This window comes from Amphiprion ocellaris, chromosome 3 (genome assembly GCF_022539595.1).
Source record: "Amphiprion ocellaris isolate individual 3 ecotype Okinawa chromosome 3, ASM2253959v1, whole genome shotgun sequence".
Taxonomy (NCBI): Eukaryota; Metazoa; Chordata; class Actinopteri; family Pomacentridae; genus Amphiprion; species Amphiprion ocellaris.
In genome coordinates, this window is record NC_072768.1 from 36,666,140 (window position 1) to 36,692,642 (window position 26,503).

General features: G+C 37.9%; 1 protein-coding gene across 1 annotated transcript; it reads left to right on the plus strand.

Moving 5' to 3' along the window:
- Positions 1–2,651: 2,651 nt before the first annotated feature.
- On the plus strand, positions 2,652–26,394 carry LOC111578062 (aminopeptidase Ey-like). Its single transcript, XM_023284649.3, has 21 exons — positions 2,652–3,005; positions 5,908–6,214; positions 6,627–6,769; positions 6,922–7,058; positions 11,265–11,391; positions 14,087–14,241; positions 15,344–15,457; positions 15,543–15,686; positions 16,151–16,216; positions 16,883–16,948; positions 17,415–17,587; positions 17,791–17,867; positions 18,595–18,728; positions 18,815–18,870; positions 20,516–20,663; positions 20,770–20,861; positions 21,283–21,390; positions 23,095–23,262; positions 23,355–23,495; positions 24,296–24,377; positions 25,223–26,394. The coding sequence occupies exons 1-21, from the start codon at positions 2,699–2,701 to the stop codon at positions 25,376–25,378; spliced, it is 2,901 nt and encodes a 966-aa protein (XP_023140417.2). The 5' UTR covers positions 2,652–2,698; the 3' UTR covers positions 25,379–26,394.
- Positions 26,395–26,503: the final 109 nt, after the last annotated feature.

A 26,503-nucleotide genomic window follows, 5' to 3' on the forward strand; every position in this document is an offset into this window, starting at 1 on the left:
TAACTTTTACATGCACCTGCCTTATGTAATAAGTGTGCAGAGAGTTCATTTGTCTTATCTTGTGGTCATGTATTTTATTAAGTGGCGGAAACAGATACACATTAATAAAGATGTGCTGTGTTGGCACAATATCATGAACGGAACTCGCTGTAGCTCAAAGATCAACTTTCTTGATGCTAACAGCTTTAAAACAACACACAAAAAATTGAAAAATAAATAAATAATAGCCTTTAAATAACAGTTTCACTCAAGCTGAATGTAATTTGTTTATCCACTACACAGATATTCTTATTAATTTAAATAAAATCTTGTAAAATGTGATTCAAGCTGTAGTTTTATTACTTGCAGCCAGGGTTATTTTAAAATTGTACGCCAACTAAATCTTAAGTACACTTCTTTGACTTTATGGATGTTATGCAAGGATCAATTTACTTTACAAGCTCATAAACATGATAACAACTGTTATTCATAGGGCCAGAATTTTAAAAATAAGCAAAAAAATAATAAAATAAATGTATTTAAAGGAGGTAAATGTTTGCTTCTGCATCCTGCATATATTTTACCAGGTTTCCACTTTTCGATAAAATACACCATAGAGGTCATCTTCTGGGTCATGAAATCACCACTTGGTCCTTATCCTCATCAGTTACTGTCCAGTGAGGAAATAATGATAAATCCTGTCACTATATTAAGGAGTTAACAGTAGCAAATTATTAATAAAAGTCATGACCGGTCATAACCACGTCTGTGAGTTTATTAGTACTTTATTGCTCCTCTCTGCTGAAAACAGGGTTTGTGAAGGTTTGAAGGCTCTCTAAAATAACCATAGGATGCTATTTTTTTGCCATGTATTTCTGTTTATATGTAACTTTATCATCGTGGTTTAAGGTTCCACAATTGTATAGTTGACAGGTTTTCCTTCCACCAGTACAAATGAAAGCCCCTCTCTGACTGAGCAGATTTGTGAAATTGAATTTTTATCATTCTTATCCACTAGTTTGCAAAACCAAAGCACAGGGGGTTCCTGCACTTTCAGCCGCCCCACGGTGTCCTATAAATGTGTTTATCCCACCTTACCTCTCCCCTTTTATTCATGTATTCATAAGGAGAGGTAGGCGAGATTGTGCAGTTGTGATTTGTGTGTATTAATGTTATGTAATTCCACTTATTAGTTCACTTTCCAATTCTGATATGTGCATTGTTTGATTTCTTGTAGGAGCCCAAGTTTGTAAGAGGGACGATTTTGTGTGGGTTTTTTGTCTAATGTGAAGAATAAAAATAAACAGAGATCGCCTCCAAAAGATGTACGTGTCGGCTGAATTAACAATGCAGAGAGAAACCACTGGTTACATTTAGAAGTAAATATTTACTGTATGTTCTCATGAATACTGTGCTGCTCATTCAACAGAGATCATAAAACACAGTGACAAGTTATAACAAAACTATGGAAGGGTGATGTAGCTGCAGCAAACATCATATTTAACTGACGTGGCCTGAAAACAGCAGCTGAGAGGTGATAATGCCTTTTTTTGTTCAATGTTTGCTACCTCAACTCTTCTTCATATTTTCCATTTTTTTACAGGCAACATAGAAATATAAACCTTTTTTTCCTGTGATTTCATTAGATATATTGTACTTTAACAAAACAGGGAAAATCCGCAAAAATACTAGTAAATTGTACAAGTAGAAAAATGTTTAAAAATGTTCATTTCTTGCGTCATCTTTAACTCATGTTTTCAGGTTTATTTTTAAAAAGTTAAATGTGAAATAAAATGGTGGTTCAATTATCCTAGAAATAACAAAATAGTCTATATTAATTAGTGAAATGTGCTGATTTCAGGCCAGTAAAGCTTCATATAGACAATAATCTGTTACAAAACCCTGGTTGAAGATGCTTTATACTGGATTATTTGTCTTTCAAGTTGCTTGAGTTAACCTTCCTGTTAGGTTTGTGTCTTCTGGGTCATGTTTAATTATCCAAAAGTGGGAGAAACCAAAAAATCCAACAAACATTGTTTATATCTCATTATTAACTCCATTACTGACCATTTCTACCAATATTTGGTGTTCTTTACCTCTCACAGATCATGGTTCAATAAGGATAATTGACTCGTTTTTTGTAAGAGATTAAACTTTTTTAATGTACAATGGAAATCTCTACATATAAAATACAATAGTTTTACATGATGTTGATCTTTCAAAAATGTTATTTTACTTTTTTTTTTTTTTTGCAGCATAACAGGAGGGTTAATATCTTGAAACCGGACAAGTAATTTTGTATAAATCTTAAGACACTTATTGTAAGATTACATTATTTACAAGCTGTTCCATCTTTAAATATCCAGCCAAATCTAGAATATTTGACTTTAGATTGAGCTCAATGTAGAAATTTATGTCTTGGAATATGACGTGAATTCTCAAAACATACAAGCTGCTTTTTTCTTACTTTTCAAATTCAGCAGCTGACTGATTTAAAGTGAGAAACAAGACTAGGTTAGAATTTCTGGCTTCCTAGAATCTCCTTTCTTGCATTAGAGCAAGTAGTTGTGTGTTCACCAGGTGATGTGGGTGTTTACAATCTCACTGTTAATGTGTCACCTGTTGCAGTGGATGGGAGGGGAGATGCAGCCCAATAAAAGCTTCCCTCTCACCTTCACCTGCAGTGACTTGGTGTGGAGCTCCAGTGCAGGCGGGCATCATGGCGAAGGGTTTCTTTATCAGTAAAGCTGTTGGGATAGTGTGCATCGTCGCAGCTGTGGGCGCCGTGGCCACTATCATAGCTCTGTCTGTTGTTTACTCGCAGGAAAAGGCGAAAAACAATGACAGTAACCTGCAACCGACTAAACCACCCCCAGTGACTAAACCTCCCGGCCCGACAACAGCTAAACCGTCCAATGAGCTTTGGGACAAGTATCGGCTGCCCTCTAACCTGGTGCCAAACCACTATAACGTCACCCTGCGGCCACGACTGACTCCAGATGCAAGTGGAAAATACATCTTTACTGGTAAGATTTTCTATGAGTGAATCCTCTGGAGCCTGAAAGTATTCAGGATTTTAAATCCTTCCTCGTTTGGCACTTTTCCCTCCTCCTTTATTTTTTTCCTATTCTATCTTTATTTTAGCTTACATTTTATTTTGCTATTGTATTGTACTTTTATCATTTTTGTACTTTTTAGAAACTTAGTTTCTTATTTTATGTTTTTTCTGCGCAATATCTGGCACAAGAATTCCCTTACTAAAGTTTTATCTGACCTTATCTTCTAATCAGCAGTGGTTAAAACCTCTGAACCCCAAACAGTTTGTCTTCGGTCACATTTTTCCTCACTGTGGGCTCATTTTTCACTGCAATATGAAGTCCTCCACCTCTTATGAAAACAGCACCATCATAACTAGAAGGAGAGAAAAATCAAAAATGTAGTCTGTGTAGTATGACGCCCCCCAAAAAAGCTGAATTAAGTTAAATATTTATTTTACAAAAATTGGAAAAATTTGGAATCAACATGTGCAACATTTTTCCAACAGGTGTTACTAATACTGGGAATAAAATGGTGGGTTTTTATTTTACTTTATTACTTTACTACCTCAGAATCATTATTTTCCATTCTAGTCTCATTTTAGCTCACTTGTTTGTATTTGGCACTTACGTTCTATTGCTTTTCCATTACGCACTGCATTTCATGTTATCTAATCTTTGTTTTCTGTGCAATATCTGGAACAAGAATTCCCCTCAGGGTTAATAAAGTCCTATCTTATTTTAGCTGTTTACATTTATAATTTGTTTCCATACTTGTCTCCTGTCGGAGGAAACACTGCCTGCAGTTCACCTGAAAATTCCCTGATTTTTCTCACGTGACTGTTAGCCACCGCTGAGTCTTTGATGGCTTCTCAGGCAATTTTTTTTATATGAGATATGTCGGAAAAAGAAACTTGAAAATGATTCTTTTTGTTCTTACATTTTCTGGCTGATAAATGGTGTCATTTTGGTAATTGAATTTTTTTTTCAAAGATAACTTCCTCACCCTCCGATGGGTGAGGAAGTTATCTTTGAAAAAAAAAATTAGTAGGAAAACCCGGTACAGGGCCCAAATCCCCTATAAAGGTTCCCCTTCATTCAGGGTGAGAAGGAAAGTCCAGACTCCAATCAAGTCTGCAATAATCCTCTATCCATTTGGGTAAAACTGGTATATTCTTTATTTGTAAATCTACAACAGTAGATTAGGATATCCTCAATATTCTCTTTATCCATATGAGCAAAACTTGTGGAACAGTCATCCGGTCATCACTTCTCAGTAATGCAAGATTGATATTCCTCTGTTTCCCTCAGACAGGGTAAAGAAAATATTCCATTATTCCTTCTGAGTAGAACTGCAGATCCAACTTTTCGGAAAGTATAATCCTCCTTCGTGGAGGTTATCAGATAAGATCGAACTCCAACGAGGTCCAGCGAAGAACTCTGTCTAAAGCATCGTTTCTCTTCATTTATGTACTTTTTGGACATTCCCATGGACACACATGCATCACATGTCTCTCCCTCCCAGCTTGTACACTCTTATTATTAGCACACACTCTTCTGTAGCTCAGTAAGATGACTTATAACTTCCAATCCTCATTTGCTTCAATGTCTAACTTGAAAAAGAACTCCTTTTGTGCAGCTGTGCTGACTGCCAGGACAGACTGGATGAGGCCTCTTAGTCAAGTCGTCTTTACAACATTTCTTTACCAATTATGCAGTTAGAAATCACTTGATTACCTAGAATTAGGGCTGAAACGATTCCTCGAGTTATTTGAGTAATTCGATTACCAAAATTCCTCAAGGCAACATTCTCTGAATCAATGCTTCATTTAATCCACTACATGCTAGACCCCAGGTCACGAAATGGCAGACCGCGGTCCGAGGCCGGACCCAGACTTCATTCGATACAAACCGGGTCCTTAAATTTGACGGGACGCTTCTATTTTAACCAGCGCAGCTTTTCTATTGTTTACGGCAGGAGGACCAACCAGTCCACGGTCTAAACGCTCGTCTAAACCAGCCGTCAGTGAACTATAACAAGAACAGATTCAGCTACTGCACAGATTATTTCTTGCCTCAAATGCTTTCAGAAATACTTTTCCCTGAAGTGTTTCTGGAATAAAAGAGAAAGTTTGCAGCTGAGCCGCTTTGTTTATCCAACGCATCTGTTGGACTGTCAAGCTGAAAGCTCAGTCACGTGACCACGTAGTGGCCTGTTGAAGCTCGAGCGCTGTCATGTGACGATGTTGTGACCCGCTAGTGACCCCCCATCATGTGTGCCATTTTCAGATGTGGTGCGTTCACATGCAGGAAAAACGCATCTAGTGGACACCTACCTTCACTGTATGTTTTCTTAAGTATTCAGGCACCGTGCTGCAATTCCAGCGTGTGGCGCCGGCGTTTGGATCAAAAAAAAAATAAGATAGGACTACATTGCCAATCAAATTCATCTACCAATGGAATGCGGGGAACACAGCTTTGTGCTCAACCAAACTAATATCACTAGCTAATGGGAAGGAAAGTGGGTGTCCAGGACGGTTATTTCTGTTGCACAACGTGCTCACTGCCGCCTTTGATGCTGTAATGCGCATGCCTAGTGCGGAATCCGATTACTCGATTAATCGCCAGAATAATCGATAGAATACTCGAATACTAAAATAATCGCTAGCTGCAGCCCAACCTAGAATTATCCCAAATCAACTTTTACTATTACAATAATCAGCTCAAAGTTAAGCATACAATCATTGTGTTATAGTACTTTGTAACATCCAATCTCTTATTCTGCTCATTTAGTACCAGCGTCTTTCTTTAATGGCTGCTTCTGGGATCTCAAACTTCAAATCCACTCAACAAGGTTTCTTACTGCAGTGTGCATTATTTCATGTCGTTCCAGGTGAATCCTCTGTGGAGTTTCACTGCGCTGAGGCCACCAACCTGATTCTCATTCACTCCCACAAGCTGACCTACAGCCCAGTTAGCAATGGCCTCTTGGCGAGGCTCACTGCAGTAAACAATGGCGACACAGTCCCCGGCATCGAGTCCGTGTGGCTGCAGAATGAGACTCAGTACCTGGTCGTGCAGCTGAAGGGTGACCTGACGAAGGGCAACTACTACATCTTGGAAACCATCTTTGAAGGAGAGCTGGCTGACGATCTTGGAGGCTTCTACAGGAGCGAGTACACTGAGAACGGAGTAAAGAAGTATGTGTGTTATTTGTCATATGAAACAACTGAAAAGTACCTGCAGAGCAATCAGAAATATTCCAAATTAGCAAATTAGACTTCTGTGCAAATTAATTTGATCGTTGCTTCTGGAAAAACTCAAATACTTTTGCTTCAAAACATGTCTGCTGTTTCAAAGTAGTTGGATAGAAGTCAAACTTCACCTTTGTTGTTCATGTGCACGGCTGGCTCTTTTTGCAGCTGCTCTACTCTGTAGCTGCTGAGTTTCTGGAGCCTTTTAAGGAAGCTAAGCTAGCTGTTTTACTTTCAGTCTTTATGCTAAGCCAGGCTAAAGAAATCCTGGGCTTACTTCTGTTATTCAATTTGATATAAATTCTATCATGTGGTTCTTGGTTTTTATTAAAAACTGAATTTCTCTGTTTCCTGTCAGGGTTATTGCGACCACTCAGATGGAGGCGACGGACGCCAGGAAGGCTTTCCCCTGCTTCGACGAACCGGAGATGAAGGCTACTTTCGACATCACTCTGATCCATGACCTGGGGACTGTAGCCCTGTCCAACGGCAAGGAAATAGGTCAGTTTGGTGACTTGACGGGGTTATTTGAGTTGAATCTATGAGGAAGTTAACACCAGAACTTTATTTTTTTAAACACACGAAAGAGGGGAAATTCAAGGTTGAACTATAAAGTATATCTTTTTCTAAGAATTTTATTTTCTCGTCTACAGAAACAACAGAGGACACCATGGGTGATGTTAAAGTGTTGAAGACAAAATTTGAGAGAACTGAGAGAATGTCCACCTATCTGCTGGCATTTATCGTCAGCGAATTCGATTTCATCCAGGACAACAGCGATGATGTTTTGGTAATTAATCAAAGATCTCACCTCTTGTTAACAAGTGCAAATGTTAAAGTGCGTCCTAATGCAAACAAATCAGCTTTCACCCATAACAAATGCAGACATCTGTCAGCAAGTCAGGTTGAAGGAAATGCAGCAATATTTTCGCAATGTGATGAAGTGCAACATTTATGAACTGTGTCAGAGAAAACAGGAGGAGATTGGGGTGGATGGAAGGAGTGCAAAGTGTTGTGACTGTGGTTCACATCCAGACTCCAGGCTTTAAGAAGGTTCAGGAAAGATGGTTGTTTTGATTAAATGTGAACAAGCTGTGGATTTTTTCTCTATAAAAGCAGACCAACATGTTTCCAAAACTGTGCCCAAGAGCCGCCATTAAAAAAAAAACAGGAAACAGTTTCATAAAGCTGCAGCCACTACAGGTAGAGAATGTTGGGCAAGATCAGATGTTGTAGTAAAAGCATGTTAGCAAGACAAGTTATTTGTATAAAAAATTTCATACACAAAGGCAATAGTATATTTCTTGTTTGAAAGTCACAGAGCTCAGTTGAAAGACTAGAAAGTGAAAGGAGATGCAAAATGAATGCAAAGACACCAAACAACCACAAGACACAAAGTGAATACAAAGAGACAGATAACAACTACAAAGAAACAAAACACAACAAGAAAAGTATGTAAAATGACTACTAAGCTCCCTAAATTACCACAAAATGACTAAGAACTGATGCAAAATGGCGACACAGAAACATAAAATAACAGCAAAGAGAAACAAAATGACTACAAACAGAAGCAGAAAGATTACTAAAACACAAAAAATGACCAGAAACAGATGCAAAAGGACTATAGACCTACTAAAAACAACTACAAAGAGACTTAAAATGAAGACACAAAAAACTGCTAGGGACACAAAATGACCAAAAAAAACCCCACATAGAACAAGACAAACAATACAAAAAAATGAACCAGTACTTGGCATAATCCAGGAAAAGAGAAGGGAAAGCAATGTAAAAACTTTCAAATTCAGAATAAAAGAAGAGAAAAAATACAACATTCAAATTAGTAACACATTTCATATCGTAAATAATGTAATATTTAACCAGTCTAAACATTTATGAGTTATGCAGTTGTTCCACTTACTTGAATGATGAGCTGGTCACTCTGGTGCAACACATTTATTTTCTGTTAGAAACAGGGATATACAGTTCAGATTAGGAGCGCTCTCTTTAGCTTGTACACTTGAAGTCATCACATACTGACAACGACAATTACTCTACTTCAGCTACTGTAACTCATGACTAGGGCTGCAGCTATCGATTATTTTAGTAATTGAGGATTCTATCGATTATTCTATTACTTGAGTAATCGGATTCCGCAATAGGCATGCACGTTACAGCATCAAAAGCGGAAGTGAGCGTGCTGTGCAACAGAAATAACTGTCCTGGACGCATATATAGTATAGTACAAGGGTATTGTACATATATGGTATAGTACAGGGGTATTGTACATATATAGTATAGTACAGGGGTATTGTGCATATATAGTATAGTACAAGGGTATTGTACATATATAGTATAGTACAGGGGTATTGTACATATATAGTATAGTACAAGGGTATTGTACATATATAGTATAGTACAGGGGTATAGTACATATATAGTATAGTACAAGGGTATTGTACATATATAGTATAGTACAGGGGTATAGTACATATATAGTATAGTACAAGGGTATTGTACATATATAGTATAGTACAGGGGTATTGTACATATATAGTATAGTACAGGGGTATCGTGCATATATAGTGTAGTACAGGGGTATTGTACATATATAGTATAGTACAGGGGTATAGTACATATATAGTGTAGTACAGGGGTATTGTACATATATAGTATAGTACAGGGGTATTGTACATATATAGTGTAGTACAGGGGTATTGTACATATATAGTATAGTACAAGGGTATTGTACATATATAGTATAGTACAGGGGTATTGTACATATATAGTGTAGTACAGGGGTATTGTACATATATAGTATAGTACAAGGGTATTGTACATATATAGTATAATACAGGGGTATTGTACATATATAGTATAGTACAGGGGTATTGTGCATATATAGTATAGTACAGGGGTATTGTACATATATAGTGTAGTACAGGGGTATTGTACATATATAGTATAGTACAAGGGTATTGTACATATATAGTATAGTACAGGGGTATTGTACATACATAGTGTAGTACAGGGGTATTGTACATATATAGTATAGTACAGGGGTATTGTACATATATAGTGTAGTACAGGGGTATTGTACATATATAGTATAGTACAAGGGTATTGTACATATATAGTATAATACAGGGGTATTGTACATATATAGTATAGTACAGGGGTATTGTGCATATATAGTATAGTACAGGGGTATTATACATATATAGTATAGTACAGGGGCATTCAACTAAAACTCAAAACCATGGGAACCCTACATGTATTTAGAATCACTGTAACCATGTCAACTGAACACTATGTCAGCTGCCTGCTGACGATCACATGATTGCAATCCTACAACAAATCTACCGCTGCGGACTTATCAGTCAGAAATTGTACAACAACCGAGTATCCTTGGTGGAATACTGTGCTCTCTGAGTGCCGGTATGGTCTCAAATGCAGCTGGATCTCAACGTCTTTCGAAGACCCGCCCCCACTCTACTTTCCATTGGCTAGTGATATTAGTTTGACTGAGAGCAAAGGCTGTATTCCCCTAATTCCATTGGTAGATGAATTCGATTGGCAATGTAGTCCTATCTTTTTTTTTTTTTTTTCTCGAGCCAAACGCCGGCGCCGCACGCTGGAATTGCAGCACGGTGCCTGAATACTTACAGAAAACATACAGTGAAGGTACGTGTCCACTAGATGCGTTTTTCCCGCACATGAACGCGCCGCATCTGAAAATCACACGCATGATGGGGGGTCACTAGCGGGTATTTACTGTACTTAGCTAGTGGCCTTGCTATGTGCGCCCGCCATTTTGTTATTGAGAGCGACGCACATTTCTGACCACGGTCAAATTCACAGTCTCTGCCTGTCACAGTTGCACACTAAGGCTCTATTAAAACATACTACTGTTGTCTGTAATCAGGGCATTATATATGATCAGCTTACCTGTTTGAAAGAGAGATATACAGTTCAGATTAGGAGCGCTCTCTTGAGCTTGTACACTTGAACTCATCAGGTACTGACAACTCTGCTTCAGCTACTGATAATCAGCGTAGTACAGGACCTACAGCGCCCTCTGTTGACAAAGCTGAGGTTAGCATGAAAAAATAAAATGAAAAAAGGGGGGGGCTACTATTTCAATGTCTCATTAAACACACTGTGCCACACAGTGATGTATGCAAATAGTAAGGAAACCCTGCTTAAGGAGACCTGTAAGGCTGCATTCATCACATCCGTGGACGCAGTGAATAAACAAGGCCCCACAGACAATGACAAAAACAGAAAGACTGTCAAAGTGCTAGTGGTAAATCCTCGTGTTGTCTCGCAGGCCAAAATTGACCCGGTATAAAGTTTGAAAATGTGGAAAAATAAAAATATTTTTACAGTGAAACTTCTGATGTCCACATTTTCAACATTTTGGGGCAATTTTTGAACATTTTGATGGAAAAAAGAAATGTTAAAAATGTTTCTTAAGAACATTCACAAAAAAAATCTACCAAAATCCAGCAAATTTCGCTGGATTTTGGTTGATTTTTATGTGAATGTTCTTCAAGAAAATATTAGAAGCCTTGCTGATATATATGTAATCACTTTAGATATTTTTACTCATTTTTTGGAAGTTTTTTACTCATTTTTTGAAAAGATTTACAAGAATTTTCTTACCAAATTTGGGGGACTTTTTTAAAATAAAACTTTTAAGGGAAATTTTTGAGGAATTATTGTAATTTTCTTCCTGAACGTTTGGCAAATTTTCAGAAATTTGGGGAATTTTTTTTCTGAATTTTTGGATTTTTTCAGACAAGGAAATAATATTTTTTGGTGCCCGTAAATGAGGACAACAGGAGGGTTAAGTAAAAACTAAATGTCCTTCTTGTGTTTGTAACTTCTGAGTATGTTTGGAAAAGGGAATAAATTCATCCCAAAATAAATAATGCCTAAAGCTACAAGTTGATATTGAATTTAAATGTTTAATCGTGTGATTTGTGTGGGTTTACAGATCCGCATCTTCGCCCGGAAGCCTGCTATCGCTGCCGGCCAAGGAGAGTACGCTCTCAACAAAACTGGACCCATGCTGAAATTCTTTGAGGAGTATTACAATTACAGCTACCCTCTGCCCAAGTCTGGTAAGTTAGACACAGCGGCTTTTTGTATTTCTTGTTGGAAAGTCACAGAGCTCAGTTAATAGACTAGAGAGCCAGAGGAGATGCAAAATGACAGCAAAAACACAAAACAACCACAACAAGACAGAAAATCACTAAGAAATGACCACAAAGAGACACAAAATGACAGCAAATGCATTAAAAAACACAACAAATGACCTCACTGAGACTAAATGACTGCAAACAGATGTCAAATGACTACAAATACACGTAAAGTTGTGACAAACTGAACTAAAAGACTACAGACAGATACAAAGTGACTACAAAAATACATAAAATGACTACTAATAACACAAAATGACTACTAAAACACAGAAATGATTACAGACATATGAAAAATGACTACAGAGGCACACAAAGGGACACAAATTGGCTCCTAAAACTCAAAAAATGACCACAAAGAGAGACATGTATGGACTAGTGAGAGTGCCAAATTACAAAAATAAATCTAGAAAAGAATAAGCAAATAAAAGTGGAAATATAAAGATGAATAAATTTAAAAAAATTGTTGCTCTATAAAGCAATATTAATCAAAAAAAGAATCCATAAAAGACTAATAAAAGTAGAAATATAAAGACAAATAAATAACATTTAAAATTAAGAAGTGTGTTTTTATAAAGCAAAATTAATTTAATGTGGCGATCAGTAAATTGCCATTGCTTTTAAGATGCACTTTATTGTTTGCTTTTACTGCGCACATTAAAGGCCACAATACAAAGCACATTATAATGTTGCTTTAAATGCAAAGGAAATCTCGAGGACGAAAGATAAACATGTCGGGTGCTGTCCGTGTAAAAGTCTCTATATATCTCAATCCGTGTGTCCAAAGTGAGATTTGTCAATGCGTAAAGGAATTTGTCAGTGCAAACTAGAATCTGCAAAAGTCGTCTCAAAATTTGTCTGTCTGTAATTAGAATTTCAAATGTGTAAAAAATCTGTTAATCTGTATTGAAATTTGCACATGTAATAAGATTTGTCAATGCAAACAAAGACATTCATATCTGAAAAGTCTACGTATTCGGCTACACAAGTGCTGGAAATACAAACAAATCACCAGTTGCGAGTCGAACGGATTCACAGTTGGCTTTCTTTTTACACATGACTTTTGCTACACTTCTGCCGTGATAGAGATTCGTGTCTGAAACATCAGGGTTTCTGTTCCCTGAGCTCATGCTGGCTGCGTTCCGCTCTGCTGCCCTGTACCTCAGTAGTTACCATAGACTGTATAACAAAGATGGACGTAGCAACTGGCTTCAGAAGTGAAACCAACGCGGAAGTGTCAAAAACTGGCAGTACCAATCCGTTCGACAGGTTCTGGCTCCAAAAAGCTCAGTGGACCCCAATTCTACACGGCAAAAACTAAAACACAAAAGACTGATTTTCTACAGTTAGGTGGCCGATCTTAAAATAAATCAATACTGAATTTTATGTAAAGCGTTAAAGTTTTAGTCCCGTCAGGGGGCGGGGCTACTTGATTGACAGTCTGGTCTGGATTGATTGACAGGTCCTGGACAAGGCACCCCAGACGCTGGTACACCGTAAACCTTGTTTAGGTTAATTCTGATAATAACTGTTAGTTTATTTATCAGACAGTCTTTCTGCCCGCTGGCTTGTTTTAACCAGTTTTCTGCCTTCAGTTGATTCAACCAGCAGACACTGAAAGGACTCTGACAGTTTGGTAAGTAAATGTTTATTTTCTTATTGGTGCCGGTTTCAATTCACTTTGTATGCAGCTTTAGTGTCAGATATAATGTGTGCAATGCACTCCAAATGTTGATGGAGTTTATTTATGTCATGACTGTGGTCATATTCTGGGAGTTTATTTTTCCAATCTACACTGCAGGAATAAGTACTACAACATGTGAATCAGTCATTAAACAATGTTAACGACTAGAGAGCAGATTTACTGTTTTCTCCAGTTTAACTTCAGAGACTCAGCAGATATTCAGGACTACTGACTACACAGAACCTTAATGTTTTAATCACATTTAGGTTTTCTAAACGTTACATTAATGTGAACCAGCATCTCCACTGACAGTTTTATTTACTAAATGTACCACATTACACGAACACAACACACTCCAGCTGTTTACATGAAACTCAACACAAACATCGTTAGCTTAATGCTGCTACATTAGCTTTAATCAGGCTACGACTGAGCAGCTAGCTCAGTTAGCATCGCTGATTCGCATGAAAGCTAATCTTTACTGGATGCTAACTCTTCTCTGGCCAACACAGAAAAAAACTGCACCAACATCTACAGTGCATTGCACACATTATATCTGACACAAAATTGCTCAAAAAGTGCATTAAAACTGACACCAGTAAGAAAATAAACATTAACTATCAAAGTCCCGATCTGACAGTCACAGGGAGACTTTTATCTGTCGACTTACCATATCAATTATTAACAGTTAACCTTGATAACTTTGTTGTTTCTATCTTTAAGCAGTGCCAGATTTCTGTGGATGTCTGCTTGAGTTTAACAGTTTTTTGGAACTTCAACTTCTATTTCTCTACATGTCTACTGTGCTTTTTACTCTACATTTATCTGGCAGCTTTAGTTACTGAGTTTAGTTGTCAGTACTTCTTCCAATGCTGTTAAACGCTGGTAAAGAAACTCTGCAGGAACACTGACAGATCATTTTTATGATATCAGATCAGGTAGGTCTGCCAGACTTCCCTTTTGGAGCCATGGAGAACTGGGGTCTGATCACCTACAGGGAAACGGCGCTGCTGTACGATGAGGAATACTCGTCCAACTCCGACAAGGAGAGGATCGCCACTGTCATTGCCCACGAGCTGGCTCACATGGTGAGGAATGAGGGCAGTAATGAAGGGAAACTTCTGTAACTCCTGCTGGAAATCACACTCCTTAAATAAATTCAAATTGAGACTTGAGTTCTACAAAATAAATTCAAAACAAATCTGGAAAATCAAGTTCAAATTGAGTCTGAAGTCCTAGAAAACAAGTTCACGTCAAATTTCACTTCCAAAAAAACTTGTTCAATCTGAGTCTTAAGTCCTATAAAGAAAGTTCAAGTTGAATCTTAAGTCATAAAAAACAAAACAAAGTCATATCTCAAGTTCAAATTGAACCTCAATTCTTTGGAAAGTTGCTTAAATTGAGTCCCAAGTCCTAGAAAAAAAGTTCAAATCAAGTCTGACCTTTTGGAACTAAGTTTAAAATGAGTCTCAGGTTCTAAACAAGTTCAACAAGTTCAATTCAGTTCTGAAGTCTTGGCAAATAGGTTCTAGTCAAATCTCAAGTCCTAGAAAACAAGATAAAGTCAAATCTCAAGCTGTGAAAAGCAAGCTCAAGTCAAGTCTTAAGTGCTGGAAAACAACTTCAAATTGAGTCTCAAAATAAGTATGAGTCAAGTTTTCCATCCGAGAAAACAAGTTCAGGTTGAGTTTCTGGTTCAACACGACAGGTTCAAGTCCTGTAAAGTAGTTTGTTTCAGTTTTAAGTTCTAGAAAACAAGTTTGAATTACACTCAAGTACTTGTAAACAAGTTTAAATCAAGTCTTTTTTTTAATTCTTGGAAAATATGATCAAGATGAGCCCCAGTTCCTCAAAAACAAGTTAAAATCGAGTCACAAGTCCTAAAAATACAAGTTAAAATGGAATTTTTAACTCTGATTCTCTGCAATTCTCACATTCTAAACCCCCCCGAAAACTGTGAAATTAGCGTCTTAAATTTCAAACCTTTGAGACCAAGTCCTGTTAGTGCACAAAAATGAAATTTCCAGTATGGTGCACCTTGAGACTTAAATGTCTTCAAGTCTCACCTCTAAAAGTATTCTAGTTTTTATGGAGTTGTCAACATTTTTCTTATTAAAACTGCCACTATCTTGGTGATTTTGTTTTTTCTCAGCATTGCATTTACATGCTTTCCCTGCGCTGTCCTTTTAGTGGTTTAGTAATCTTGTGACCATGCGATGGTGGAATGACTTGTGGCTGAACGAAGGTTTCGCGACCTACGGCGAGTACCTCGGAGCACACCAAGCCGAGCCCACCTGGAACATTGTAAGGATTTACCCACCACCTCACCGCTTCGTGATCGATGCAAGAGATCAATGGAGTTCTGAGTGTCTCCTTTGTCTCCCAACAGAAAGACCTCATCGTGCTCAATGACGTCCACCGAGTGTTCGCCGTGGATGCCTTGGCCTCTTCTCACCCTCTGTCCTCTAAAGAGGAAGACATCCAGAAACCAGCCCAGATCAATGAGCTGTTCGACACCATCACATACAGCAAGGTAACCACACACAGTCAGACCTGCACAGGTAGGAAATAGATTAGTACAGCTCCATTTGCTCTCAGTGAAGATTCATAAATGAGGACACAACCAGAGAGACACAAACTGACCACCTGGAGACACAAAATGACCACTAAGACACACAAACCAACTGAAACAGACAAAAACAACTATAGAGACACAAAATGACCACAAAGAGACACAAACCAACTACAAAGATCAAAAACAACAACAGACACACAAAACGACCACAAAACAACACTTATCTTTATGATCACGATTAATGTTTAAATTCCAATGTTTTAGAGTAGTGTCTTATAAATATATACCATAAATGAGTCAGAGACACATTTTGAGAAAACTATAGCACTTCCATCTGCTTGATGTTGTTTTTCTTTCAACTCTTTGTAGCTTGATTAAGAAACGTATTAATAACATCTTAAAATGTGTTTTCTTGCCCTCAGGGAGCTTCTATCGTCAGGATGATGTCAGATTTCCTAACCGAAGACGTCTTTGAACAGGGGTTTCAGGTAAAGACGCCAGTATTCAAAATTCGCATTATCTTCGATAGTTGTAGTTTGGGTTTTCGGAGAATTAAACCTTTGACATACATTATTCATTGCTCCCTACATGAAAGAACTAATTGATGACACACTGTTCCCGGTTTTGTACTCGCGCTTCATTGGCATGCTACTTAGTTCTTTGTTTCTACAAACAAGACATCAGGTCACTTACTTTGATTGGATATGCCAATCCATTTATTTGATTCAACAGCAAATCAAATGTCCAACAAATACAACTAAAAAAGAACACTGCCAGCTTGTGGTCAAAAACAATTAATCTCTTGTGCGCCACACCTGAACAAATCAGTGGTTCCTTATATGTGCACTCCAAATCTCCCACAGCGCCCCTCTTGTGGCCTTTAAAAATGGCTCCACCACTAATAATTAGCTATGAATTTAAGTGAATCTAGTGTTGAATCAGCATTTGTTGAGTGCCGTTACAAAAGTTTCTGTCATAATGAAGTGTACAAACTGAACAAACTAGTGAACTGAGAACTGGAAAAATGACCCAAGTTTTGAACACTTGGAAGTTAAAACACGTCACATTTGGAGGATATTGCGACCGGCTGCATCACACTTTCATTCAAAGTTTTGCCTCTGAAGTAATCTTACTGTTTTCTGTCCATCTTGCAGACCTACCTGAAGGCATTTGCTTTTCAAAACACCGTCTACACAGACCTCTGGACACATCTGCAGATGGTACGTTCTCCTCTGTAGTCTCTACAGAAGAACATTTACTGCTCTTCTTAGTTCTTTGTTCCTCTCTGCATATTTTAATGAATTGTTCATTTTCAGTCACTAGAAGACAAGTTGAATTTCTTTGAGAGTTTTTTGGGTAAAAATTGAAAATCTAAATCAGTTATGTACAATTTTCCTAGATAATATACACTTAAATTATTGCAGATCAGCTGTAGTACCTGGTTGTTCCACTAGATGAAGCCTTTTACTGTTTAACACTGTAGCGACCAAAGGAGGTGGGCAGTTCCTAGCTTTTAAAGGGGCACCATGACAAAGACTGATGTGAGGCTTTCTGACCTCAGGCCAGCAAACAAGTGTTCAATTAACTGCGAATAAATTAGGATAGTGTTTCCTGAAACCAAAACTAATCCATTGAGACTGATTTTGCACCAGTTGCATCGTGTCTTCTTGTTTCCTGCTTCCACAGGCCGTTGATGCCACCGGTACTGCCCTACCTCAGTCGGTCAATAACATCATGAACACCTGGGTGCTGCAGATGGGCTTCCCTGTGGTCACCATCAACACCGCTACTGGAGACGTTTCCCAGAAGCACTTCCTGCTGGATCCAGAATCTGTAGTCACCACTCCATCCCCCTACAAGTAATTATGCTGCATGATCTCATCCATCATCCTTTCCTCCCACTGTTTGCTGTTGTTCTCATTACTACTATCAGTTCTACTGTCACCTATAACTCTTCTATTTGTTTACAATCCTTTTAACTTTAAAGACATCCTCTGATACAGGCTCATTTTCCAGTTCATAAGAAGCAGAATAAACAACAAACTGTATTTCTCTGCTGCAGCTATGAGTGGATCGTTCCAATGCGGTGGATGAAGACCGGAGCTGTGCAGGCTCTGACGTGGCTGGAGACGAAATCAGGTAAATAATACAAACACAACAAGGGTCACAAGTAGAGGTACAGTGGATTCAGAATGATTTATTTGTATGTTCCTTGATGGCAAGAATGTGTCAAAGCATTTTAACTTTTCAGGGTATGAATCAGTATCAATTCTAAGTCTCAATACAGTGTTGAAAACATACAGAGTTATGTGTGGTAACTTAATAATAGAGACTTCATTTTTTCAAATAATCTTGTGAAAACTTGCTGCTGTTTAGCTGCAAATTACAGAATATTTTTTGTAAAAAATGCTGGTGCTCACGATAAAAAACATGATTTTTTATATTTGAGTTTAAAGTAAAAACTAGCAACTTATTAAAGAACTTTTAATTTGGTATCAATCTCCATCAGAGTTTCCTTTAGAGATGAACAGAAACTCTGAAACCCAAATATGAGTTCACTTGAAGAGAAATGACCCCTGAAAGATTTAAAACAATCAGATACCTCAGAGAGTAGAAAGCCTGTATCAATACATAGAATATCCAAGAATACATTCTCCTCACTACATTAATGTGTCTTCAGATGTGTTTGCATTGGAGAAAATATGGTGCTGAAACCTGTAAATGAGGTTTAGACTCCAACATATCTATGACGAATCTGTTAGTTCACTTGCAGATAATCAAACCCAAAGACAAATAATAATAAACTGAATGCTCTGTCTTATCTTTTCATGTAGCACAACAATAATTGTGTTTTTTTTTTCTGTAGCTTCAATCCCAGCGATGAAGGTAACGGGGAATGACTGGGTGCTGGCCAACATTGACGTGGCGGGATACTACAGGGTCAACTATGACCAGGCCAACTGGGACAAACTCCTCAACGCTCTGAACACCAACCATGAGGTAGAATCCAGTCGCCGTTCACACGGTGACGTTACTCTGATTACTGACGAGCTTCTTGATCTGAACTGCTGCTTTTGTTATTAAAGGTCATTCCAGTGATCAACAGAGCCCAGCTGGTGGACGACGCCTTCAACCTGGCCAGGTAAGTCCTACATGTTTAGCATCACACACACAGAGGATGGTGGTGGTCATGATGAGGAGATGTAGACAAACTGATGACTTAAGTAGAACCAAAAGACTGCACTGAAGATGGACAAAATGTCTAAAAAATAAGTAAAGAAACAGTCAAAATCTGGCTGCAAGGATGTCAGAAAACTTACCCTACTGTTCAAAAGTTTGGGGTCGCTTAGAAACGTCCCTATTTTGGACAGAAAAGCATTTTTTCCCCAATGAAGATATCATTAAATTAATCATAAATCCAGTCTAGACATTATTAATGTGGTAAATGACTATTCTAGCTGGAAACAGCTGATTTTTAATGGAATATCTCCATAGAGGTACAGAGGAACATTTCCAGCAACCTGTGTTCTAATGCTACATTGTGTTAGCTAATGGTGTTGAAAGGCTCATTGATGATTAGAAAACTATTGTACAGTTATGTTAGCACATGAATAAAAGTGGGAGTTTTCATGGAAAACATGAAATTGTCTGGGTGACCCCAAACTTTTGAACTGTAGTGTACATTAAAAACTGGGCCATGAAAAAAGTAAAAATAGTGAAAATAACTGCAGATATCTGTGAAATAATGATATTTTTAGTTGGTTTAAATGCAATAAAGCATAATTTTACAGTCAGATATTGTAAATGAGCAAATGAGCCATTTGTAAAAATACAGATTTTTGATGTGGACATTATTTAGAGTTTTTCTTTTTTTACATTCAACATGTAAAATCATCGTTTACGTGACTTTATAAGATATCTGTGATTCATCAAAACCTTTAAAATGTGTATAAAAACTTTTAAACCATTTTTCATTTCTTAATATACAGAATTTTTTCCAAATGATGGCAAATAACTTTTTTTTTGCTGATTTAAATGCATTAAAAATAGTGCAATTTTACAGTCAAAAGAATGACCTTTTTTCACAGCTAACATATAAATCAATATTTTTGTTTCTGTCATTTTACTAGTTATTGTCTGTATTTCAGCAACACAGTAAATTGTTCAAAAACAGTCAAGAAAACCTTCATTTTCATTTTCACACACAGGTAAAGGTAGATTTCTTGCAAATTATGAATTATGAGCTCATAAAAACCCTCAGTCTGTGGTGGAAAATATAATTATATCCATATGTATTCCATTATATTTTGAACCATCACCTGTCGCCTGAATTTATTGATTTCTTTACATTACTAGAGACATTTTCACTGTAAATTGATGCAAAAAATTCACAAGAATGCAGGAAATTATGTGTTTGATGCTCAGAATGCATTAGTATAACTCAGTGACTCGATAAACACATTAATGAGGCTGAAGTAAATTCAGCTTTATGACTTTCAAACAATAGACCAGTTTATTCATCAATACTTGGGTGCAGCTCAGGCACATGGATGAGATATATTACTATGAGTTACAACAAATGTGATAAAAAATGTATTTGAAAAAATAAACAACAGACTTAATACATATTTGTTAGGTTTATTTTTGGTTTCCCATCACAAAGGTGTTACATTACAATCTAAAAAAGTGGTACATTTAATCTGGTGAATCTGCAGAAATAAGAAATGATGCTGATGATGTGGACATTAAGGATGTCCCATTAAATTTCACAATCCTGTACCCCAAAGAGCGAAGATCATCCAGACAGTGCAGGCCCTAGAAACCACCACGTACCTGAACAACGAGACAGCCTACATGCCGTGGGCGTCGGCCATCAACAACCTGGACTACTTCTACCTGATGTTCGACCGCAGTGAGGTCTACGGACCCATGCAGGTGAGCTTCTTCTTATAGACCAATAAAAACATGAATAAATTGTTGTTAGGATCCTGATTTTTAGAGTTCATCTGGATTCCTGAATCTGTCTTTTCACTTTTTACAGGATTATCTGAGGAAACAGGTGACTCCTCTGTTCAACTACTACAAAGACCTGACAGGGAACTGGGCTGATGTGCCTACAGGACACATGGACCAGTAAGTAAAGATGAATACTGTATGTACGACCATGTTAGACCAGTCTAGACTGTGCTGATGCAGGTCAGACAGTTACCACTTGTGTTTTCTCATCCTAAGCGACTCCTCAAGCTTCCTGTCTTCTCAATCCTCATTTAAAAAAATTGGAAGATCCTTCATAATGGATTGTTTTGTATTGGTGGAAGCATAGGTAACAGTTCATGTGTAGATTTACAAAAAGCAACAAAACCAGTTGTGTGTTGGTAGAACCACCCTAAAGTGACAAAACATGCAAAATGTGGTTCAAAATTTGTGGTTTGCTGTGAGGAGTAAGAGTCGTTCTGTGGTTGCTGCTTTTGCAGTTGTCATACACTGTTAAATGGGTTGATTTTGATGATATTTTCTTTGTTTTCTTGTCTTCACACTCCTCCTTCTTCCTCAGGTACAACGAGGTGAACGCCATCAGCCTGGCCTGCAGGACCGACCTGCAGGAGTGCCAGGAGCTGACCACGACTTGGTTCAGAGACTGGATGAACACCGGTGTCAACAAGTGAGTCGACAGTTTCTCCTGACCACTACTTTAATTAGCTTCCCTGCAGTCTTTGATCAAGTCCAAGTCAAGACTGTAGTCTTTATAGGGCTAGAACAAGTCAAGTCTTCAGTGCAAGCCAAGTCTCAAATCTTTAGATATGACTAGTCCAAGTCAATTCTCAAGTCAAGTCTTTAGACGGCTTATAAAAATCTAACTTCCAAGTCAGGTCCAAAGTTGTCAGCGAGCCAGTCTTAGTCCTGTCTTTAGAGGACTAGCGCAGGTCAAGTCCAAGCTAGGTCTCAAGTCTTCGGATAGGACTAGCCCAAGGCAAGTCTCAAGTCTTGAGTGGGCTAGTTAAAGTCTCAAGTCCAATTAAACTCTCAAGTTGATAGAGGGTTAGTCTGAGTCAATTCTCAGTCTTTAGAGAGCTAGTGCAAGTGAAGTCTAAAGTTTAGGTCAGGTCTTAAATTTTAAGGGTGAGCTAGCTCAAATCAAACCCTGTCAAGTCTCAAGTCTTTAGTGATCTAGTCGAAGTCTCAAGTCCATGTCAAGTCTCAAGTCTTTAGAGACCTAGTCCTTGAGAAATCTCTCATCTTGAGGGGGATAGTGAAAGTCAGATCTCAAATCATTTGAGGGCTAGAGCAAGTCAAGTCTAAAGTTTTTGCCAGGTCTTAAGTTTTTAGAAAAGGTAAGTTCAAGTCAAGCCTCGTCTCTTAAGAGGGCAAGTCCAAATGAGGTCTTCAGTCTTTAGAGAGCTAGTCCTAGTCAAGTCTCAAGTCCAAATCAGGTCTCAAGTTTTTATTGGGCTAGTCCAAGTCAAGTGACCAGTCTTCAGAGGGCTAGTGCAAGTCAAGTCCAAAGTTTAAGCCAGGTCTTAGGTTTTTAGAGAGAACTACTCCAAGTCTCAGGCCAAATCTTGGGCCTTGAGTGGGATAGTTCAAGTCATGACCAAGTCAAGTCTAAGTTTTTTATAGGGCTAGTCCAAGTGACATCACAGGTCTTTAGAGAACTAGTCCAAGTCAAGTCTCACATCTTTAGAGAGTTAATGTAAGTCACATCTAAAGTTTAAATCAGGTCTTCAGTTTCTAAAGAGAATTATTCCTAGTCAAGCCTCAAGACTTTCGAGGGATAGTTCAAGCCATGGCTAAAGTTTAAACCAGGTTTTAAGTCTTTCGAGACAGCTATTTTCAGTCAAGTATCACTTCAAGCCTTGGGTCTTCAAGTCATGTCCAAGTTAAGAATCATGTCTTTAGAAGTCAAATCCAAACCAAGTATTAAGTCTTTAGAGAGATAATTCAAGTCAAGTCTCAAGTCTTTAGAGGGCAAGTCCAAGTCAGTTCCCAAGTTTTTAGAAAGCTAGTTCAAGCCAAATCCTATGTCAAGTCTTAAGTATTTAGGGAGATATTCTACATCAAATCTCAAGTCCAAGTTAAGTCTCAAGTCTTTGGAGACCTTGTCCAAGCAAGTTTTTTAAGAGGTAGTCCAAGTCAAGTCTCATTTCCAAGTCAGGTCTCAAGCCTTAACAGGACTAGTCCAACTCAGGTCTCAACTCTTTAAAGTGCTCATCCAAGTCACCAAATTAAGACTCAGATTTTTGCCCTGAAGTCTTAAGTTCTCATTTTCATGATTTGACTCCACGTCTCAAGTCTACAGCTTTGTGTAACTGTACATAAAGAGACCCTCTGTCATTTGCTGGATTTTACCAATGTTTTCTTCCTTCAGGATCCACCCCAACCTCCGCTCCACCATGTACTGTAACGCCATTGCAACAGGGGGCGCTGCGGAGTGGGAGTTTGCCTGGGATAAATTTAAAAACACAAGCATTGCCGCTGAAGTTGACAAACTACGCATTGCGTTGGCCTGCACCAAACAGGCCTGGCTGCTGAACAGGTCAGTCCACACACAACCTTATTAATGTTTATCACATCACAGCGTCTAACTTCCAGCTACTGACCAGCACACGTCTGCTCGTACCTGTACAGGTATCTGGAATACGCCCTGAACCCAAACATGATCCGGAAGCAGGACGCCATGTCCACCATCGTCTACATCGCCAATAATGTGATTGGTCAGTCTCTAGCGTGGGACTTTGTCAGGGCTCGATGGTCTTACATCTTCAGCCAGTGAGTACAACAAAGATTCTTATGTAATGCAGCACATCTCAAACTGGAAGCAGATAAGCACTTCAACAGTTTTCATCAGCGACAGATTTTATTGACCCGGCGTGCTCAGATTCATTCTCAGGTGACCTTTGGTCCTCATAAACCCTGCACACCTGATCAGATGAGAACATGGTTTGATGTTTGAGTGATTGTTTTGTGATTTTGACAGTTAAAAACAGTTATATCAAAGCTTGAGATTAACATAGCTAGGGGGTGTTGGTAGAGAAGTTAGGAAAGACTTATGGCAGGATGGGATGTCATACACCAACTGGGCTACAAGGGATTTTTTTCTATATATCGGAAACTCTGTGCAATATCACTATTTTTAATATTAGTAGTATTTACTCATGGAAGAATCTGTGTCATAAAAGTGTTTTTTTTTTACATGCAGAATATTGTTTTCCACATTCAAAGGAATCTCAGCAATATCTGCATTTCTACACAGAAGAATCTGTACAATATCAACAGCACCTATGTATATTTCTTGTTTGTTTTTTATTCTTCTACCAATTCCCCAATGCATTTAACACTATCCCCTTTACTGATATAACACCACACATTTCTTTACTGTGGGAGTAATTAAAGCTTATCTTATCCTGAATAAGTTCATTTATGATTTAAAAAAATGTACATCTTTATTACACTCACAGTAAAAGGGCAGCCTAAATTTGAAAGAAATGGTTCATTTTAAAACCATAGAGGATTCTTCAGTTTTTAGTTGCTGTTAACTGATGATTATCTCTTGCTTTACTTCCTCTCAGGTACGGTAGTGAATCGAACTCCTTCCCCAACCTCATCAACGGAGTCACTGAACGCTTTTCCACTGAATTCGAGCTTCAGCAGGTTTGATATTTCTTTGTTTTTTTCCATTGGTTTTTGTTATGCTACTAAGTTGTAGAAACTGAAGGTTTGACCACATTTTCAGGCCCAACACATTAGAACTAGTTGAACTTATGAACTGCAGCACATTTTGTTCCTCTTCACACATTTAATGCAACACAAATTTAGTTTAAACTCAATAAAACCACAAATATTTGACTGTTTGATAGACCGATCATGACTGTTCAGTGTTGTAATCCACAGTCTGACCTGATGGTGGCAGTGTTGTCCCACTGTTAAGATGCCTAAATCGAGACCCAATGATCCAGAAATTTGTCTTATCATTGTCACTTGATGCTGCAGCACCTGATTGTCAGGTCTTTGGAGGGTTTTGATGAAAAAACTCTGCAGATGAAGATGTTAGTTTTCATGATTTAAATAATTTTAAAGCAGAACCAGAGCATGAAGATGACATCCAGTGATTCAGTTATAGTTCCACAGCTGCTTTGACTGCACACCAACAGTTTTTCAGGACAAATTTGTAGTTTGTGAACCCAGAAAATCTCCAGAAAAGGGACTTTCTAAAGCAGATTGAGGCTCCAAAAGTCTAGAATCTCGACTTCATGCAACATGCTGCCTGCAATAACCACTAACCAGTAAGAAAGTAGAAACATGAAATATATCAATCTGCTCTGACTAATACTCATCCAGGTAGAACAACCACAGTTTCTGAGCACTAGAAATAACAGGAAAGTCACGCAGTTTTATGTATATTTGTGTGTAGAGTGCAGATGTTTGTAATAGTAATAAAAAGAAAACAACCTGTACATTTTCAGATCACTCACCTGATCGTATGTTTTGTTTTTCAGCTGAAACAGTTCAAGGCCGATAACGCCGAAGTCGGTTTTGGCTCCGGGACTCTGGCACTGGATCAGTCCATCGAGAGAACCGTCGCCAACATAAAATGGATCGCAGAGAACAAGAACAATGTTCTGAACTGGTTCATAGCTGAATCTAAGTCCTAATGAGGAGTTTACTTGTTCTTTGTGCAATTTAAAAAATGTTCTTTTGTCATTAATATAAATCTTTAGACTTTACTCACGAGTGTTTGTGTTGGTCTTAGCCTTGGTTTCCGTGGCAACCATCATCACGTTGTGGACTCTTGCTCTGACAGCAGATGATGGTGATGACATCACAGGTCCTTGGGACAAATAGGACAGTAATTAGGAAAAAAACATCAACACCTGAGTCACCTTAAAGGACTGAAGCAGATACGGTGCTGGAAGGAAGTAGTACTCACAGCCTGTTCACCTTTAGCATGAATTGGAACCCAAATTAGCTGCTGAGCTTTGCTGGTGCTGCAATTTATTTAAATTGAATTGGAAATTACAATATATTTTGAATCCTTGAAAGCAGAAATATAAATAACATTAAAATGTGACACTTTAAGTCAGAGGACCAGAGAAGACATGTTTTTGTTGCTTTTTCCTTTTAAAAATCTGCTTTTTAACATAGTTTTACAATCTCGTGGTTATAGAAAAGGAGTTCCTTGTAAATGGGGATTTTTTTGTATGTTTTCATATAACATTTGGATGATAATTTAGTGATGACAGAGGAAACAAAAAGTCCTCTCTGGCCTCTAAATTATATGAGATTCTATTGTTTCTGTTTCTTCATGTTTAATATTGAGCTCCTGAGTTGACAACTTTGGGGTCTCAGATTTAAGAATTAAGGTTTACTGTATTTGTTGTCCCACTGCAAAATAATTTATGATAAAACTGGATTGTTAATGAGGACATTCCTTTATTTATTGTTCACACTCGCTCTGGCTATGACAAAGGAATACTTGTGCACTTTTAAAATTGAAATACTTAATTTTGTCAGTATTCTTTGCCTATGAGATACTGCTGTGCAAAAATGTAAAAAGTGAAGTCTATATAACTATGAAACTGTATGTCTATGCTGACTGGATATTTTTAGATATTTCAATGCAACCATTTCATTCCATTCTGATAAAGTAAATAAAACTATTTCTTAAGAATTTACTGTTGTGGTCTGCTTTTCTGAATGTGCAGTATTACTGATATGTCATAGTTACTTAACCCAGGATGTTGTTCTGTATGGATGATAATTCTGCCTAAATTTAGGGG

What these genes read in the sequence shown, in the direction of transcription:
- LOC111578062 (XM_023284649.3), top strand. Translation starts at nt 2,699, where the DNA reads ATGGCGAAGGGTTTCTTTATCAGTAAAGCTGTTGGGATAGTGTGCATC. An exon ending in ACTGAGAACGGAGTAAAGAA is followed by an intron (nt 6,215 to 6,626) that starts GTATGTGTGTTA and finishes GTTTCCTGTCAG; the next exon opens with GGTTATTGCGACCACTCAGA. An exon ending in CCCACGAGCTGGCTCACATG is followed by an intron (nt 14,242 to 15,343) that starts GTGAGGAATGAG and finishes CTGTCCTTTTAG; the next exon opens with TGGTTTAGTAATCTTGTGAC.